The sequence below is a fragment of the Poecilia reticulata genome, chromosome 19, assembly GCF_904066995.2.
Source record: "Poecilia reticulata chromosome 19, P_reticulata-male-v2, whole genome shotgun sequence".
In the NCBI taxonomy this organism is placed as follows: Eukaryota; Metazoa; Chordata; class Actinopteri; order Cyprinodontiformes; family Poeciliidae; genus Poecilia; species Poecilia reticulata.
This window is the reverse complement of record NC_088848.1, coordinates 25,803,174-25,820,224: the sequence shown is the minus strand read 5'-3', so window position 1 is coordinate 25,820,224 and position 17,051 is coordinate 25,803,174. Positions and strand designations below refer to the sequence as shown.

Genomic DNA, 17,051 nt, shown 5'->3' with positions numbered 1-17,051 from the left:
CAATCCTGTAAGGAAGCTTCTTCTAAAGTCTCAGCGCTCTCTGTATTTGACCGTTTGAGATTAGATGGTCTGTCCGCTTCTAATGTGAACTGAAAACAAGCTGTAAATGAAGCACAGGAAGCTTGGATTGCTTGGTCCTCCTCACCTGAAGCATCCCCAGGCATGCCCGGCCTGCCAATGTTTGACAGCAGGTGATCGATGTTAGGGACAGGTTGAATGTCCTGCTTACCCTCAGGGGCCTACAAACACACACATCCCCAAAGTAAATGTAAACCTGGATACATCCTGTTATGAATTTTCAAGCAGGAGGGGCAAACTCACCGTATTGTTCAGTTCCAGCTCACCATCACAGAAGAACCAGTCATGCTGTAAAATCAGAGCAGCACAATGTTAATGCAGGTCAAGGTTCTGCTGGAGGTTCTGAGGTTGTAGAAGGTCACTCTTACATGAAGGATGAGTGTCTCCACTATTTTATAACGGTCAGGCATGTGGGTGACCATGTCAGTCATATTGTCCTCTGACGTTCTCACCAGAGTGGGACCAAACACCAGAGCCAGGTTTCTTGGCTCCATCTGATATAAGGCCAGAGCTCCATCAGTGACAAAATTCTGGGTTTGAGTGGAAACACTCAGTCGATGTCAGGGTGCACTAAGCTCACCTTGTTCTTCTCAGAGTAGTTTGCCACCATCTTCAAGTGACTCACCAGGAAATTAAGGGTATGGTAATAATAATCTGGGAGGTCATGGATCTGAAACAAGCCGAGGGATGAATGTTAGGAATATCAGGTTTTACCACAGCAGATTTTATAAGGAAAGATGTCCATATCTTGAGAGCGCACCAGTTTTTTCATGGTCTTCAGTCTGTCATCAGCATCTTCTATCCGGTTGGCATCAATGAAGCTGTTATATTTGTCTGTGTACAAAAAACAGCAATCTTCTTAAAGGTGAAAAACTTGGTGACATCAGCTGCTTTCATGCTATCTGTATATGTATCTGCAGAGTGAAGAATGAGGGGGGGGATGCTCAGGCTCACCGTCAGTGAACAGAGGCTCCGGCAGTTTTCTGAAGAATGATTTAAGCAGGCTGCTGATGACATTCAGATCTTGCCATCTCTACAGAGAGACGAAAGGAGGCAGAATTATCCAAATCAAATCTGTGACCCTAAAGGCAGCATGTCCCATCAAAAGTCTGAGAAAATGAGAGCTCTCCAAACCTCTTCAGCAGTGTTGATGTCCAGGCCCTTGTTGAGGTGTTCCTGCAGACTTGACACCATGGCATTGTTCCCAGGCACTCGGTAGATCCCGGTGTACTCCAGACCAGAGGACTCCACCACACCGCAGCATATCTCAACAATCAGAGGGACAAACTGTGGACAGGAAAAACTCTCTACTTCTTGGAACCACAACCACTTTCAAGTGTATCCCTTAAATGATCTTAAAAATCATCTTTTTATCTTTCACTGTTCCCAAGTCTCTATGACTGCCTGTCTGAATGAAGTTATTGTAAATGGCTTTTTCCTTCAGTAAGAAAAAGCAAATGTAAATAAGCTTCTGAGATGCATCACTCTCCACTTTTGTGAAGTTGTTGTCATTCCCAAGTTGATATTTGATTATTTAGTGAAGCTTATGTTAAAGAAAACTTTCCATCATGATATGTGTCAGGGTCTGCCAAGTACTACATGTAAACAACCGTTTATTTGCTGAGACATGAGCTCAATGTGGAACGCTACAGTTAGTCTGAAAGAATTGTGTTTAAAAATAATGGATAAATGAATTGAGACTGAGGAAAGAAAACCTAAAGATACTGGTAGAAAGTTTATCAGGGTGCGTTGCAGGACTTTTGTTTTTGAACACTACTATGTTGCATTCACCCAGATCTATGTTTGCGGCCATGCTGAATGCGATACGAGGCTGTGAAAAATGCTGCGCCTAACTCTGACTAACTGCATCATAACACCTAAAATAAAATTATGTTGGACTATCTACTGGATAAAAGAAAATGTTCGATTTGCTAAAGCAACTCATATTCTAAATTTCAAATAGCCCTAAAATGTTAGTGCACACACTTGTAGTAAATAACTTTTTTGATGTCCATATATTTTATATAATTGGAAAGCTTACAATCCACATATTCAGAATCTGTAAATAACTCAGATTCTACACCTCGAGTACTTATTCTTGTTTTTATTGTTTTTATTTTTTATTTATAAAACAGACATACCCTTCACATTAGGAGGAACAAAAAAAATGAGTTAACAGATTAATATTTTAATTTCAGATAGTATATATTAAGATGATGTGTTATTGCAGGGTTAATTTCAAATTAGGTTGTCTGCAAGTAAGGTAAGGTAAGATTAGGGTAATTTTATTTATATAGCACATTTTCAGCAACAAGGCAATTCAAAGTGCTTGAGTGTTTACTAAATGGGGCAAGTTGTCCTCAACCTGAAAAAGTGCGAGAAACACTGGCATAGAGAGTCTGTCTTTCATCTGATTGCACAGCTCTACATTGCTGTTCCAATGCTGCATTCCTGTATTCTAGTTATCTTGTATGTTTAGAGTGAAATAGTCTATTTTATGACTTGCAGAATACTAAATAAAATCCATTTTTTTATATAAATCCATGCATTTGTCATTCTCTAATAAATTTTGGAAGGCGTATCAATTATCTTTGTATTAGTTTATACTTTGGGTCTTAACCAACATTAATGTCCCCTCCACATATTAAAGAATTTTTCTTCCTGTTGCTCTCTTGTTAAACAGTGATTTCACAGATTATTTTCAGTAGCTGGTATTGTTATACCAGCTACCAATACCAGCTATTGAAAATACCAGGATGTCACATTAACTAATGTGACATGCTGATTTTACAGTAATTGCTTCACCATCACTGACCTTCAGTAAGTAACTACTTTAATAGTTTTAAGTTTTAATGGATTTAATGGATTTATCCCAGATCGGTAATTGACTCCCATATTACAAGCCGCTCTGCGTAACATGCGGCGACCAGCTGCTAATGAGGCAATGAAGCTTCAAGCTGCTTCGCCACGTAGAAACCAAGCAGGCTGTGGATATAAGCAACACTTCAGGTGTTATTGTCTCTCATCACTCCCAGATGGAACCGTCTCATGGCAGAGAAACAAGCTCAGGGCTCCGTTAGTGAGTATTGTGAGTTAAAGATTTCACAAAAGTAAAATGTTCGTTTAGACTACAAGCCGTTTATATGCGTATTTTTCTTCAACCACCAGGGGACTCTTTAGCAGGAAGTGAATCATTGGAAGTCTGGTTACTTGCGCGCCAACATTGAGCCACAAACAGCAAAATGAGTCAGAAACAGTTCAGATGTCTTTGGAAAGTTTCTTTACAAAGGAGAAAAGGCCCAGAGAAGAGACAGGAGGATGAATTTATCCAGGACTCCTAGATGGGACCGTCTGGTTGCAGAGAAACAAGCTCAGGGCTCCGTTAGTCAGTATCGTGAGTTAAAATTTTCACCAACGTAAGATGTTCGTTTTTGTGACGTTTCTGTATCTTATTTCAATGGGATATATAACGTTACCATAGCGACCAGAGTCAGAGCATTTGGGCAGTGGTCGAGAGGAGAGGAGTAGAGCTTGTGAGTCTTAAGTCTGGTTTAAACGGAAAGATTTAAGAATGTCGGCCGATTCTCCAAACCTCTGTGACCACAGAGCTGATAAAGTCCAACAGGTTCGTGTGTCCAAGGCAGGAGCAACACGAACCGATTCCAGTCACAAATATTCCGATTCCAGAGGATAATCCAGTAAAACCCCCAACATAGCAGGAATTTAGAAGAACCAAACACGGATGACGATGTAGAAGCAATAGTGATAGTTTGTACACTCATTTGAATAAAAGACGTAACAAAAAGTAAAGGCGGTGGATAAAAGACGACGGGAGCAGCCGCTCTATTTGCTGCACTATTGATTTGGAGGTGAATATGTTTTTTCATAGTTAACATTTTTAACTGAATAAACATAATAATGATCTATAGATTTAATAATAAACATTTCCACATATCCTCTCCGATATCCACCGGACTCAGTTGCGCGATATGTCAGCTGCAAAATTTTCCAAGTCTTGACCGGTCTGCGGTAATAAAAAGGTTGGGGACCACTGACCTAAACTATCAGTAGTTCTGTCAATAGTAAATAATACAGTTATTCTCCAAAGTAATTTGGTGAATAATTCCAAATTATTGGAATTCTCCAAAGCTGAAAGGCAGCGGAATGCCTTTCAGCTTTCCATTGTAAAGCTGAAAGGCAATTATGGTAAATGAACTGAACTTATATAGCGCTTTTTCCAATCATTTTTGACCACTCAAAGCAATTTTCTCTAGAGTCACGTTCACCCATTCACAAACACACACCGATACGCAGATTGGTAGGCAATTTGGGGTTAAGTGCCTACGAAAGGACACATTGACATGTGACAGGAGAAAGCTGGAATCGAACCTACAACCTTCTGATCACAAGACTACTACTCTACCCACACAGCCACAGTTGCCCATGTAGCCACAGTCGAATTGGGCCTGCAATTCTACTGACACTATTCACTCACAATATTCTGTTGATTTTTGTTCTAGCATGCTTGTTTGTCTTACTTTATGGTTAACAGCTGGCTGGCAGTCCTCCAGTCTCACCCCAAAGGCTTTCGGACAGCCTGGTTTCTTTGTTTTCTTCATGAGGTTGATACCCCACAGGGCCTTGTTGTCATCTGAAAACACAAAGAAATATTACATTAAATATTTTTCTTTTTCCTTTCTGGATAACAGCTCATGGCCTACAACAGTTTGTCAAAGTATTTAGACTGAATAAAACCCAGGTAATTACTAACTGCCACTGCTTTGCCTCTAGTTTTCTTTTTGAGACCCGACACCCACCAGCTCTTGAGGTTCGATTTCCTGAAGTATTGTCTGTTTTAGCCAGGAGGAAGTCAGGCACCATGCGATGGGCTCTGGGGGAGGAATCCAGCTTGTTGCCTGTCAGACTACAAACAGGACAGAAACAAAAGCACACAGCGTCATTTTATGTGATGGCATCTGAAATGTCTCTTATGGAAACTTAGCTAAAGGAACCACCTGCAACACATCTGGTGGGATTTCCACTGTTGAAACTAGAAATTTATATGAAAGAGGAAATGCTTTCTTTTCCTTTCAGTTTTTTCCTTTAGGGGTCACCACAGACAGTTTGTCTCTATCTAACCTTATCTGAATGAAAGAAAACTAATTCTGATGGAAATGCTCTGACCTACTATGTGAGCTACCAACTATGAGGTTTCTGCTGGGATCCTGGTTCCACCATGACATGTCCATTAGACTGTTACTGGGCACACACATCATCCAACAACCATGAGAAATGACTGAGTGAGTGACTTTGAACAGGAAATCAACAAGTCGTTTCCATGTTCTGTTAGATAACAGGGCTGCGTTTGCATGCAGGTTTCTTCTTACCAAGATAAACAAAAGATGCCAAACAGAGGCCATCTGTTTCGTCATCAACAAGCTGGACAAGCAGAGTCTACTGAGAGTTGTGTATATGCATCCAGAAAGTTTTGGACAGCTTGCTGTCCCACACATCACAGCCTCCTCAGTAACCTCTTTTGAGAGAAGTGGAGTTTTTACAATTATACCTTTTGTGACTACTGATGCACGATTTGCATCCTTGACGAACATCTTCTCTTTTCAGGGGATGAGGACTCACACCTACAGGAGGGTGTTGGACCCACAGCATGTGAATTGTCTGACCTCAAGGAGGGGTGTCAACATAACCAGAGACCCTCCCATTATTCCCATGGTGGAGATTGTAGTTTAGTCCCATTAGCAAAGCTGATATGAGCAAAGTTTTCTAGAAAGATTCTTCAACAATTGAATCACTGTGAAAAAGTTTTTGGTCTGGATTATTTCTCACCAGATAGCCATGAACATTGCATTAGCCAAAACCAATCTCGTCCTCTAAGATCAGCTCTGAGCCCAATCAAACCTAACAATATGCTAAAAAAGAAACAAAAAGTTATTGCAGTGAAATTTTTTTTTTCCCCCAATTAAACATTGCTACATAAGTAGGTGCAAAATTAATTTGGCCATGACTTTGGTAAGGTAAATATTTCAGTTTCCTTCGTATCACCAACTACAAACACGATATCGATCATGTCTAGCAGGTATTCATCAACATTCACTACTAGGTGGTGCTGTAAAATTGCAAAATTTGCTATGCAAAAACCGCTGATCATATTCTCAAACTTTGCACATACCCAGGATTTATACAGGAATCCTAGAGTTGAATTTACTACATTTTAATGTCAATTTTACAACCTCTACAATATTTTTACTACCATTGCAAAATCGAGCCTTTTTATCGGTGCCAATTTCCTTAATTTTTGGAGATTGGTGATCGACCAATATTCACATGTGAAGCGTATCTTATCCCGATCTTTTCCAACTCAGCAAAGGTATAAAAATCAGCCACTGTCCTCTTCTGCTCTACAGTGAGGGGTTTGACTCTCACTGTAGAGTCAAGCTGTAACTGCACACGTCTCTATGTGTGCAGTTAACGATAGCACTGGTCAACACAAAAAAAATTGTCTAAGTTTTTTCAGCTGACTTAGTAGTATTTCGATGAGCTGAATCCAAAAATCACATTCGTTTTGCTCCATCAGGTCAACTTTTTGAACCATAGGCAAATCTTGATTTTTTACGATTCTGTTTACATGCATTTTTTATTTCATTTCAATTTTATTTATTTCATGTTCTAGAAATGAAATTACTTACTTATTCAGACTACAAGTTAATGGGTGCTCCATTTCAGCTCCAAGCGATCGCTGAAATGTGTTCTGCTGCACAACGGCAACCTGTTTGCCTCTGTACCCCTCGCTCACTCGACTACACTAAAGGAGAAGTATGAAGCTGTGAAGTATGTGCTGGAGAAAATTCGTTATGATCAGCATGAGTGGTTCATTTGTGTTGACCTGAAAATGGTTAACTTTTTGTTAGGACAGCAGTCCGGGTTCACGAAGTACCCATGCTTTCTGTGCATGTGGGACAGTAGGGACAGAGATCAGCATTACACGAGGAGGAACTGGCCTGTGCGGGAGGAATTGGTGCCTTGCAGGGTAAAGAACGTCATCAACAACCCTCTGGTGGACAGAGACAGGATACTCTTCCCACCGCTGCACATCAAGCTCGGCTTGATCAAACAGTTCACCAAAGCTCTGGACAAGAATGGTGGCTGCTTCACTTACTTGTGCCAGACTTTTCCAGGATTGACCATAGAGAAGTTGAAAGCTGGCATCTTTGACGGCCCTCAAATCCGTCAGCTTATCAGAGACTCAGATTTCGAAAAATCAATGAATGTAATGGAACTGGAAGCGTGGAAGGCTTTTGTTTTGGTCGTGAAGAACTTTCTTGGCAATACCAAGGCCAGCAACTACGCAGAACTTGTCACCAATATGCTGACTGCTTTCAGAAACCTCGGATGCAACATGAGCATCAAAATGCATTACTTATTCTCACATATGGATCGGTTTCCGGAGAATCTGGGATCAATGAGCGACGAGCAGGGCGAGAGATTTCATCAGGACATAAAAGAAATGGAGACCAGATATCAGGGACGCTGGGATGCAGTCACGATGGCTGATTACTGTTGGACTCTGAAGAGAGACATCTCTGTCGCTGAGCATTCTCGGGTTTCCACAAAACGGAAGTTCAAGCCCTAAATTTGGAACAATGATGACGGTAACATGCACTTCACATGTCCATAACATTAATTAATTAATTAATTAATGTGGACTGCTACATTTACAGTAACTGATGTTTGTAAAATTTCATCAATAAATTGTGTTAGAAAACAATTGATATCTTAAAAATCTAATTCGGATGAGAAATATTACTAAAAATCAACCGATAATGTAAAAAAATTTAATTATCCATAATAATCCATTTAGACAAAAAACTCGAATTTAAAAATTAACTTAGCATAAAAACGTGACCTGATTGATACAAATGGATGTTATTTTTGGATTCAGTAGTGAATGTTTGTAATAAATCAGTTGTCAAAAGATAAACTATTTTCAAAAAAAATTTTTTTGTAACCCTGTGTAGTCATTCCCCTGTTACCAACAACTTTTTTTGCTACATTTAGTGACATTTAAAAATAAATGGTATTGGTCAAAATCAAAAACCGGTAATCTGTGAGAAAACTAATTGGTCTAACCCATGCAAGATAAAATTTTATCCCACTTACTTGAAGATGCGACTGTGACTTTATCTTGACCAAAACCTCATGTTAGAAACAGCAATCACAAATAGCAATCCAATAGTTGATTTGCAATTGGGAAATTTTTTTAAAAAGGGAAAGACTCCAGAATGGGTTAGTTAAAAATTATTTTGAAAGATTTAAAGATAGCATAGTTATATATTGTTAAGATAAATTTTAAATATGCTAGTTTTAAAACTTAACACATCTTGATTGAAATGGCCTAGTTATAGTTTTAGAATCAATAACTTATTCTGGCCTATTGACCTTTATTTTACTTGTAGTCACAGCAGATTGTTTGCCAAGATCTTTTGATCTGCCCTTTGTCTGTCCGGGAAAAACAATCAGGAGAAGTTCCAGCTTTTCACACAGATCCGTGAAAAGCCATAAAACAGCAGGAGTCCTGGAGAAGCTCTGCTTCCACTTTATTTAGACAAAAGGGGACGAATAGCTTTAGAGAGGCTCAGAGGCAGCTCCTGTTTGGATGAGCAGAGATACGCCTTATTTGAATAAAGACAAGAATACATCTTTACTATAAAACTTTCTACACAGAAGTAACAAATTAGATTTGCTCTTGCAATTCTCCAAAGACATCTTTGCTTTTCTTTCCTTCTTTCCATTTGCCTCAGGTAAATGAATGTATGTTCTGCAGATTCTGTTGTAATTTCATACGTTGTCTTCTATTGGATTAAACTGTAATTCTGTGATGTCAATACTCATTGTTTTTCTGTGTGGCTACATGCGGCCGCTGGGAGGACCTGGGATCCAAAAGAGGAAGATATAGTATATTTTGGAAATGTCTGGCTCCAACTTAAAATCTTCTTCAACAATATACAGATGGGTCTAAAGATCAAAATAGTGGCAGAACAGGCGCAGCTGTAAATATCCCACACCATAAAGTCATGATTAAAAGGAGAACATTATCTAGCAGTTTATACAGTCAAATTATCTGGCATTATACAAGTTTTGGAATGGTTGCTTGATGATAATGTTAAGGAAACAAATAAATCTATAATTGCATCAGATAGTCAAGCTGCATCAAGTATAAATTCAGAAAAATCTTGTAGATTAGATGTATTAAGTATCACTATTAGTTCAGCTACATAAGAAATGTCTTTGATTTGTCTGAATTCCTGCACATGTAGGAATAGAAGAAAATGAAGGCCTGGTAAGCCAATATATATTGGCTTACCAGGCCTTGAAATTGGATATTAACTTAAGTATTCCTTTAAGCAAAAGTGAGGGGAAATCTATTATTCGAAATAAAATCCTTCAGGTTTGACAGAAACAATGGGATAAACATGATACTGGCAAACATTTATATAAAATTCAAAATACTGTGGGGGGTAATGGTTGTATGAATGGAAGGCGGAAAAAAGAAGTAATCATATCCCGACTTAGAATTGATCATATGGGACTTAATAGTTATCTTTTTCAAATAGGGAAACATGAAACTGGGACTTGTAATTATTGTAATCACATAGAAACAGTGGAACATGTCTTAGAATGCAATAAGTATTCAGAGGAACGCCAGCATCTAAAGTCAATACTGAATAGAGAAGGAAAAAGGAATTTCTACAATAAATCTTTTAGCAAATGAATCAAACTGTTAGAAATCAATTAGATTTTTTAAACTAGGTTATTTAACCGTATTTTAAAAGTATATATGTATGTGTCTGCGTATACTATAAAATCTGTTCCCCCCCCCCTCAAAATGGAAACAAATTAATTTACCTGCAAAGTCTTTTACTGTGTTCATTACTTTTATCATCAACAATAATTCCTGTGATTTTCATAACATTTGCTCTTTTTTTGCCAAAGTTAGGATGGGGGAACAAAATATTTTATGCGCCTGATAAAATCTGTTCCCCCTCTCTAAAATGGAAACAAATTAATTGACCTGCAAAGTCTTTTACTGTGTTAATTCCCCTCATCTTCAACAAGAAATCCTGCAAGTTTGAAAACATTTGCTCTTTTTTTGACAGTTAGGATGGGGGAACAAAATATTTAGCTCTTTCAGCCACCTGAAATAATATGTTCCCCCTACATAAAATGCACATGTATAGTGAATTATTTTCTTTGTTACCTAAAATTGGAATCATTAAATTAAGCTGTTTATTTCAGTTTGCAGAAAAAACTCCTAGCAAAAGAGGTTGTGGATTTTCCCATTTCCACTGTGGCGTCTACAGCATGAGGTTGGACATTGCTGTGAGACTTGGACTCAAAGAGTGAACCCACAAACTACCCTAGGGTTTGGGTTAGGGCCAGAACTACCCTAACCTCCCCTCCCGATCCCTCCACGGATTCTTCGAAGATTCAAGCTCCATTATTAGTAGCTACCATTATTAGTAGAGAAGGAGAGACATCTCTCTCCTTCTCAGAAGTAGAGAGAAAAGGGTGGAGGGCGCGTGCTGCTACAACGCCTCCTGTTCAGTTTTAATAAAAGGTTTTTCACAAAAGGTCACGCTCCTCCTCTCTGGTAAGTTTGATGGTCATAGTTTTTGCCTGCATTTCAATTCTCCAAAGTGTCCATGTGAAGGGATCAGACTGTTATCAGCATGAGTTGAATACATTTTGTGCCCCCAAATGATGCTGACCTTGCATCTCCAGCAGATAGAAAGATGACTCCGATAGAGGTTAAGGCTTCAGGTAAAAAGTGAAGATCAAATTAGAGTTTGTGACAAGCTTCCAGCCTGGAGGGACTTGATTATGAGGAAGACTTTTGGCTAAATATAATGGAGCACGCTGACCTGTGTTTCCTGTAGTCATTCAGCTTCTTGTTGATTAGAACTTGTCCAATCTCCTAGAAAAGAAGGACAACCTAAATGATTTCAGGATATGTTTGTGAAACCTGTGGTGCACCGACTAGATTTCCTTCTAACCTCATCATCTGATTTGCTGTTCTCTCTGATGACCCTGATCCATGCCAGCATGTCGTCCCGGTCTTCAGCCTGCAGCAGATACTCACAGAAGTCCTGTGTGGTCAGCCTCAGGCTATGCTTTCGTTTGGTTCCACTGTAAGCGATGTCAATCAGGCAGCCTCGAATATTAACTGGTGGATGTTCATCCTGACTGCTGCCTGCCCCGGCGCCGTGCAGCACAGCTTCACGCTTGTCTTTGTAAAGGAAAAGGGAGTGATGGCGAAGCACACTGAAGACACGTTTCCAAGGTCGCATGCTGCCTCCTAGCTTCTACAGTAAGAACAGAGAAATGATCAAAGTAGGTGTTGTACAACATGGGTTGAGCTGAGTTAACTCCATCCATCCATTTTCTAACATGCTTATCCCTACTGGGATTGTAAGGAGTGCTGGTGCCCATCTCCAGCGGTCAACGGGTGAGCGGTGGGGTCACCCTAGACACAGGGGCACAGTACACGGGGGGAAAGTGTTTACAATTCTAGGGGCCTGACCAACAGGGGGCCCGTCACAATTTATTTATTTCTTGTCCATAGAAATAAAATAAAAAATTGGGGCCCTGTCAATTACAAAATTAATCATATTGTATTTTCAAAGATCATTTTTAGCAGTAAAAATTTTATGTTTCCACTCCCAGACCAAAAAACGCACATCCATATTTGCCCTGAATCACAATCTCATGTGGCTCATCCTTCCTCCCACTTGCTCTGTGCTATTCTGCAGCTAGCATAGCCTGTTGTAAAAGCTTAGTCTAGTAACAGTGTTGTAGTATTCGAGATCGGTCTTGGTCTGGAGACCATTTTTTGATGGTCTCGGTCTCGTCTCGGACTCGACCGCATTTGGTCTCAGTCTTGTCTCGGTCTCGGGTTCTGAGGACTCTGCATTTTATTTCAAGACCGGTCGAGACGGGAAGCCGTTTGGATGAAAAAGAAAAACAAAAAAACATGAAAGCTGTATGCGCTGGGTTTTTACCATAGAATGGCCAAGTCTCTGTTATTCCTCTGTCAATTTGATACAGTAGGTGTTTCCACACTAACCATATCTGTGTCCTCCGTCACTTTTATCAACAGTTAAAACTGTTTAATCCGTTGTTAACATGTGGTAATCTGTTTTTTCGAGCTGCCTTTAAACGCAACATGAGCGCTACGACGCTGGGTTTACACCTGTGCGGCAGTGAAGGAGACCTGCTGCTGCTGTGAGGAGCTGCACAGGTGTGTTATAATCATGGCAGAAAAACACAAAGAACTTTTTACAGTATTCCCCCCAAACTAATAAACTGTTGAGTAAAGTTGTTGGATGCAGGTAAAGTTGGCTAAAAGATGACTAGCTAGCTAATATCAATACATCACCTTAAGCTTGTTAACAAGTAGCTTATAGGCCAAGTTGTTGTCTATGTTCAGCTACATAGATTCATTTTGCCCCCCATAAAGTTTTCCCCCCCCCACCTCCCTTGTTCGTCTGGAGCCGGGCTGAGTATAGCAGGGAGTCTCCAAGAATCCGAAATAGTTTGGAAACCACTGGGGGGCCTCAGGAGAAAAAGTTTGGGAACCACTGATATAAGGGAAATGACGTGAAAGAAGCACAAAGTTTCCAACCTAATAAAAAAGAAACATTGATCTAAAAACAGTTGTACTTTCAGTTCTACTCTGTTGTGAAAATTAATGCAAATATTCTATGAAAACATAAAAAACTGCTAAAAACCTGCATTTTTATTGCATCTTTGTTTAAAAACATTAATAGGTTCTTGATCAATTTAGCCAGCATTATTAAGGAGCAAGGAGATCAAGTTTTCAAAAGAGATGGAAAAAAAGAAAAAAGAATCCCAAAGCCCTGCGGGAGAAACTGTTTAGATTGATAAAACCAAATATGACGATTGCCCCCCCGCTCCCTCCCAAAAAAACCACATCGTTCAACCACACAGCTATTTGTAGGGGAGAGGGACAGAAAATGTTTGGAAACCACTGGGGGGGCGCAGGACAAAAAGTTTGGGAACCACTGGCATACATGTATCTACTTCTTGCTTGTTGCTCCGTGGTCAGTGTTCATAGTTGAGCGTCAGGGTTTTGCCTCAGTTGCTATGTTTAATGGTGCAGATGGTTTCTGACATGAGCAACATGGGTAAACACCCAGGGCGTTATGTTTTTAGGGATGGCATGAGATCACCACGGATCATAACACAGAGATGGAAGCAAAGCAGAACAAAGAGTTTGTTAAATTTAACATTGGTTAAATTTATTAAGTATTTAATATCTATGTGTTTTTATGGGAATATGGACCTTTCAGATCAATTTGAGAAGTAATTTTGATCATATTTCACATTTTATCATATCATGTAGAGCGCGGCGCTGGTCTTGGTCTTGACTTGGTCTCGGACCCTAAACGTCTTGGTCTTGTCTCGGTCTTGGTCTAGGGTTAGGTGGTCTTGACCACAACACTGTCTAGTTAGCATAACTACCAGTGATAGCAGATAAACGATTTTCCTGTAACAATAAGTTGTTTCTCCACTATTAGCACATTTAGCAGTGAGTGAATGAGGCTAATTGACAGCACTAAGAGCTTCCTACTGGTTCTGATTGGTTGTTTTGGTCAGAACGGTGCATTACTTTAGCCAGTAATAGTAGATCAGGAAGGAGGTGGAGGAGATTGATTGTTTTCACAGATTATCTGTCTCATAACAAACTGTCATGACATGGTGACAGCTTTAACAAATATGGAGAAAATATTTTTTATTAAAGTTATGTACTGCAGCTTGAATAAAATGCAACTACATAGCATTTTTGAGAAGTCTGGATTGCTTCATGTATTGCTTCATTTTGCATGTTGCCTATGATTGTTGCTCATAGAGAGACGTTTCAGTATCTAAAACTAATAGAAAAAATTTAAGCAACCTACTTGCAGACTGGATGTGGACCGTTGGATGTTAAATTCATGAGCAGTAAATATTGTGCTAATTATCAGTATTGAACCAAAGAAAGCAAGGCAGATGCAAGCCTTTAAAATTGTGACTTTTTATTGGTCAAATAGACTCAAAAAACTGTAACAGCAGCTGTGCAGGGGGCCCAATCAAATTTTTTGTCAGGGGGCCCAAGATTTCTGGCAGAGCCCCTGTTCAGCAAGCATTAAGACTTGCCAAATGTATGTAAAGCCACATGTACATTAGGTTCTACAGGAGAACATGGGACTAAGGTCAGAAACATAAGCAGGTCCATGTATTTTCAGGCAGTTTTTTCATTTGAAATGAAGAAGTAAAAAACCAAAAAAAAGACTTTTTTCATTTTTGATTATTAAACCAAAATCGGAAATCGCATAACAGCTTGGCTTGACTCGTCATCCAATTTCCCATTTAGTGCACAAAGCGGAAATGGAAAAAACTGATAACAAGCACTCAATTTTCAATTTTGGTCTCTGTCCAACTTACAAGCTGTAGTGTAATATGATTTATTTTTCCTTTTCAAAGCATTGGGCTGTGCCTTTAAGAGAAGCCATTTCCTACTTCTCCGTTGCTTTTTTAGGAGGGCCCAAGACTGTTCTGTTCGGATAAAATGAAGGTTGAATAAACTACGCTATTCCCTCCCAGTGTTCGTTCTTTCTCCACCCATGACTTCATATTTTATAGTAGCACTTATTTATCCAACATCGTAGTTCTACAGTAGTATTCTCTGCCAATTGCAGTCAGTTGAAGTAATGCTCCTGTGAGAAACAAATAATACCATACATCTGGTCAAATGAGAAAATTGGTTACCCTGAGTTTTTAGCTTAGTTTTTTATTTTGAAAGGCCAGAGCACAGAGGCATTACTTTCCACACTAGTTTGCAGCCATGCCTCCCATAGACATTTGTCTTTGACACCTCCCTCGTCTCTGGACCTGGGCAAGATGGCCTCCATTGCACTGCGCCAGCAGCAGTGGTAAATAGAAGCAAGTACACCATTCATTTGTCACAAAAAGTTGTTTTTAAGATGTTTTTACCTTCATCTATGCACTTAGTTCATCCAAAATTAGGCTTCTTTGAAATGTGCTCTGGAGTTTTTGGAGCAGGATAGCTCCGCTAACAGGGCCAGGCTACTCCAGGGTCAGCGGGCGGGTGGAGTGTGTCCGATCTCAGGATGTCACATTGTCATTTTCCGCTGCCTGTTATCCGTTCGTAGCGGCTCCAAGTGTGATATGAAGTGTTTCATAATACTCACATATAGAAACATATGCGTTTCTATATGTGCCATTTGATATGTGTATCAAAATATAATATTCTTCTCTGGAGATTTTGATACTTCTGAAAATATGTTCTTCTAAACTTTGCTGCAGTATTTTCTTCCAATATCAACTACTAATATTCCCTTCCTCTGAATTGTTTTAGTTTGTAAATTTATATTAAGAAAAACATTTGTGTGTGAAATATATTCTTCTCATCGATTGGCTTCTTGCGTGCAGTGTGAATTTTTTTTTGTTTTCTTATCGTTTCAGGCAGCTCTTAGGAGGAGAGGCCTCAGCTCCAGGTTTGGATGCAGCTTCCCAGAATCTCCCAGTGATCCTCTTCCTCCTCCTGACAGTCCTCTTCACTGTCTCCTCATCTTTTATATACATAAATTATAAGAATGTTTTTTCATAATTCCTCAAACATGGGCTAAATATCTGCTTGTTTGTCATACTAATAAATAAATTTTTATGAATTCATTTTATTCCTGTTTATGTTGTAAGATTTTCAGTTTAAGATGATCTGTTTATAATCTGATAAGAGAAAATAAGTTTGGCAAGAGTCTAGAAAGTATTGTAAATAAATCATCCAGTTATAAAGCACCAAATGGCTAGATACAGGTTGATCAAAATTTTATATGAAATCATTCTTTTAATGTTTCTTGCTTATAAATTCAGAGCTGGAGCTGTGGCCTCTCCTCCTGTAGAGCTGCCTTCCTGAAACAATAAAAAAAATGTTCACACTACACGTAAGAAGCCAATCGAAGGGAAGAATATATTTCACACAAAAAATTATGAATTTACAAATTTTAAAAATCCATGAGGGAGGGGATATTAGTAACTGTAATTGGAAGAAAAAAACTGACAAAGTTTAGATATGGCTGCAGGCTGGTGTGTAAATTCACGCTCCTGTGCTCTGGCCTTTCAAAATAAAAAAAGCTAAACTAAAAACTCAGGCTAACCATTTTTCTAGGTGGCCACATGTCTGGTATTATTGGTTTCTCACAGGAGCTTTACTTTAACTAACTTGCGGTTGGCAGAAAATACTACAGTATATTACAGAAGATCTTGAAATGATCGAGATCGTTTCACTGATGGACCCTGTGTGAGTCGGGCAGAGAGAACCTTCGGGTCAGACCACTTATCAAAAAGGAAATCATAAAAATTGAAATTGAGCGCTTGTTTTTTACATTTCCTTTTAGTGCACCAAATAGGAAATCGGATAATGAGGTGAGCCGAACCTTTATCCAATTTCTGATTTTGGTTTAACATACAAAAAAAACAAGTATTTTTGTTTTTTCTTTTTTCATTTCCATTGAAAAAACGAATTGCCTGAAAATAGACGGACCTTTACCTTTCCCTTCTCTGTGAGGATCTGTTTGTAGTGTAGCCACCCCTCCTTCCGGACGTCACTAAAGGTGATGGTACCCAGCTCTGATGTGGAGTGGCGCTTCGAGTGGGGGTCCTCCTGGGCTCGCAAACTGTCCAAAGACTTGACATTACAGGTAGAAGGTTAAGAGTTTTTCATGTTGTCATCTGGCCTGGTTATCATTACAAGTGGTTACAATAACTCACCCCATCAGTGAAAAAGCTCTTGACTCTTTTCGGCAATTTACTGTTTGACAGATAAAAGACAAAAACACTTTGAATTAAGCATAAATCAGTACAAAATAAAATAAAAA

General features: G+C 39.2%; 1 protein-coding gene across 15 annotated transcripts in view; it reads right to left on the bottom strand.

Annotated features, from left to right (window-relative positions):
* The window catches only part of LOC103482112 (rho GTPase-activating protein 23-like), a 128,722-nt gene that overhangs the window by 3,341 nt on the left and 108,330 nt on the right, over window positions 1-17,051 (bottom strand). For 14 of the 15 annotated variants that reach the window (XM_008438047.3, XM_008438050.3, XM_008438046.3 and 11 more), the window contains 13 exons: window positions 16,945-16,984; window positions 16,718-16,861; window positions 11,148-11,456; window positions 11,016-11,068; window positions 4,896-5,002; window positions 4,617-4,729; window positions 1,213-1,365; window positions 1,033-1,111; window positions 839-912; window positions 659-748; window positions 447-572; window positions 322-366; window positions 146-239 (listed from right to left, as the gene is read on the bottom strand). In XM_008438047.3, coding sequence (XP_008436269.1) covers window positions 146-239; window positions 322-366; window positions 447-572; window positions 659-748; window positions 839-912; window positions 1,033-1,111; window positions 1,213-1,365; window positions 4,617-4,729; window positions 4,896-5,002; window positions 11,016-11,068; window positions 11,148-11,456; window positions 16,718-16,861; window positions 16,945-16,984 — 1,427 coding nt within the window. The remainder of the gene's footprint in view (window positions 1-145; window positions 240-321; window positions 367-446; window positions 573-658; window positions 749-838; window positions 913-1,032; window positions 1,112-1,212; window positions 1,366-4,616; window positions 4,730-4,895; window positions 5,003-11,015; window positions 11,069-11,147; window positions 11,457-16,717; window positions 16,862-16,944; window positions 16,985-17,051) is intronic. The other variant, XM_081600336.1, reaches the window with a different exon arrangement.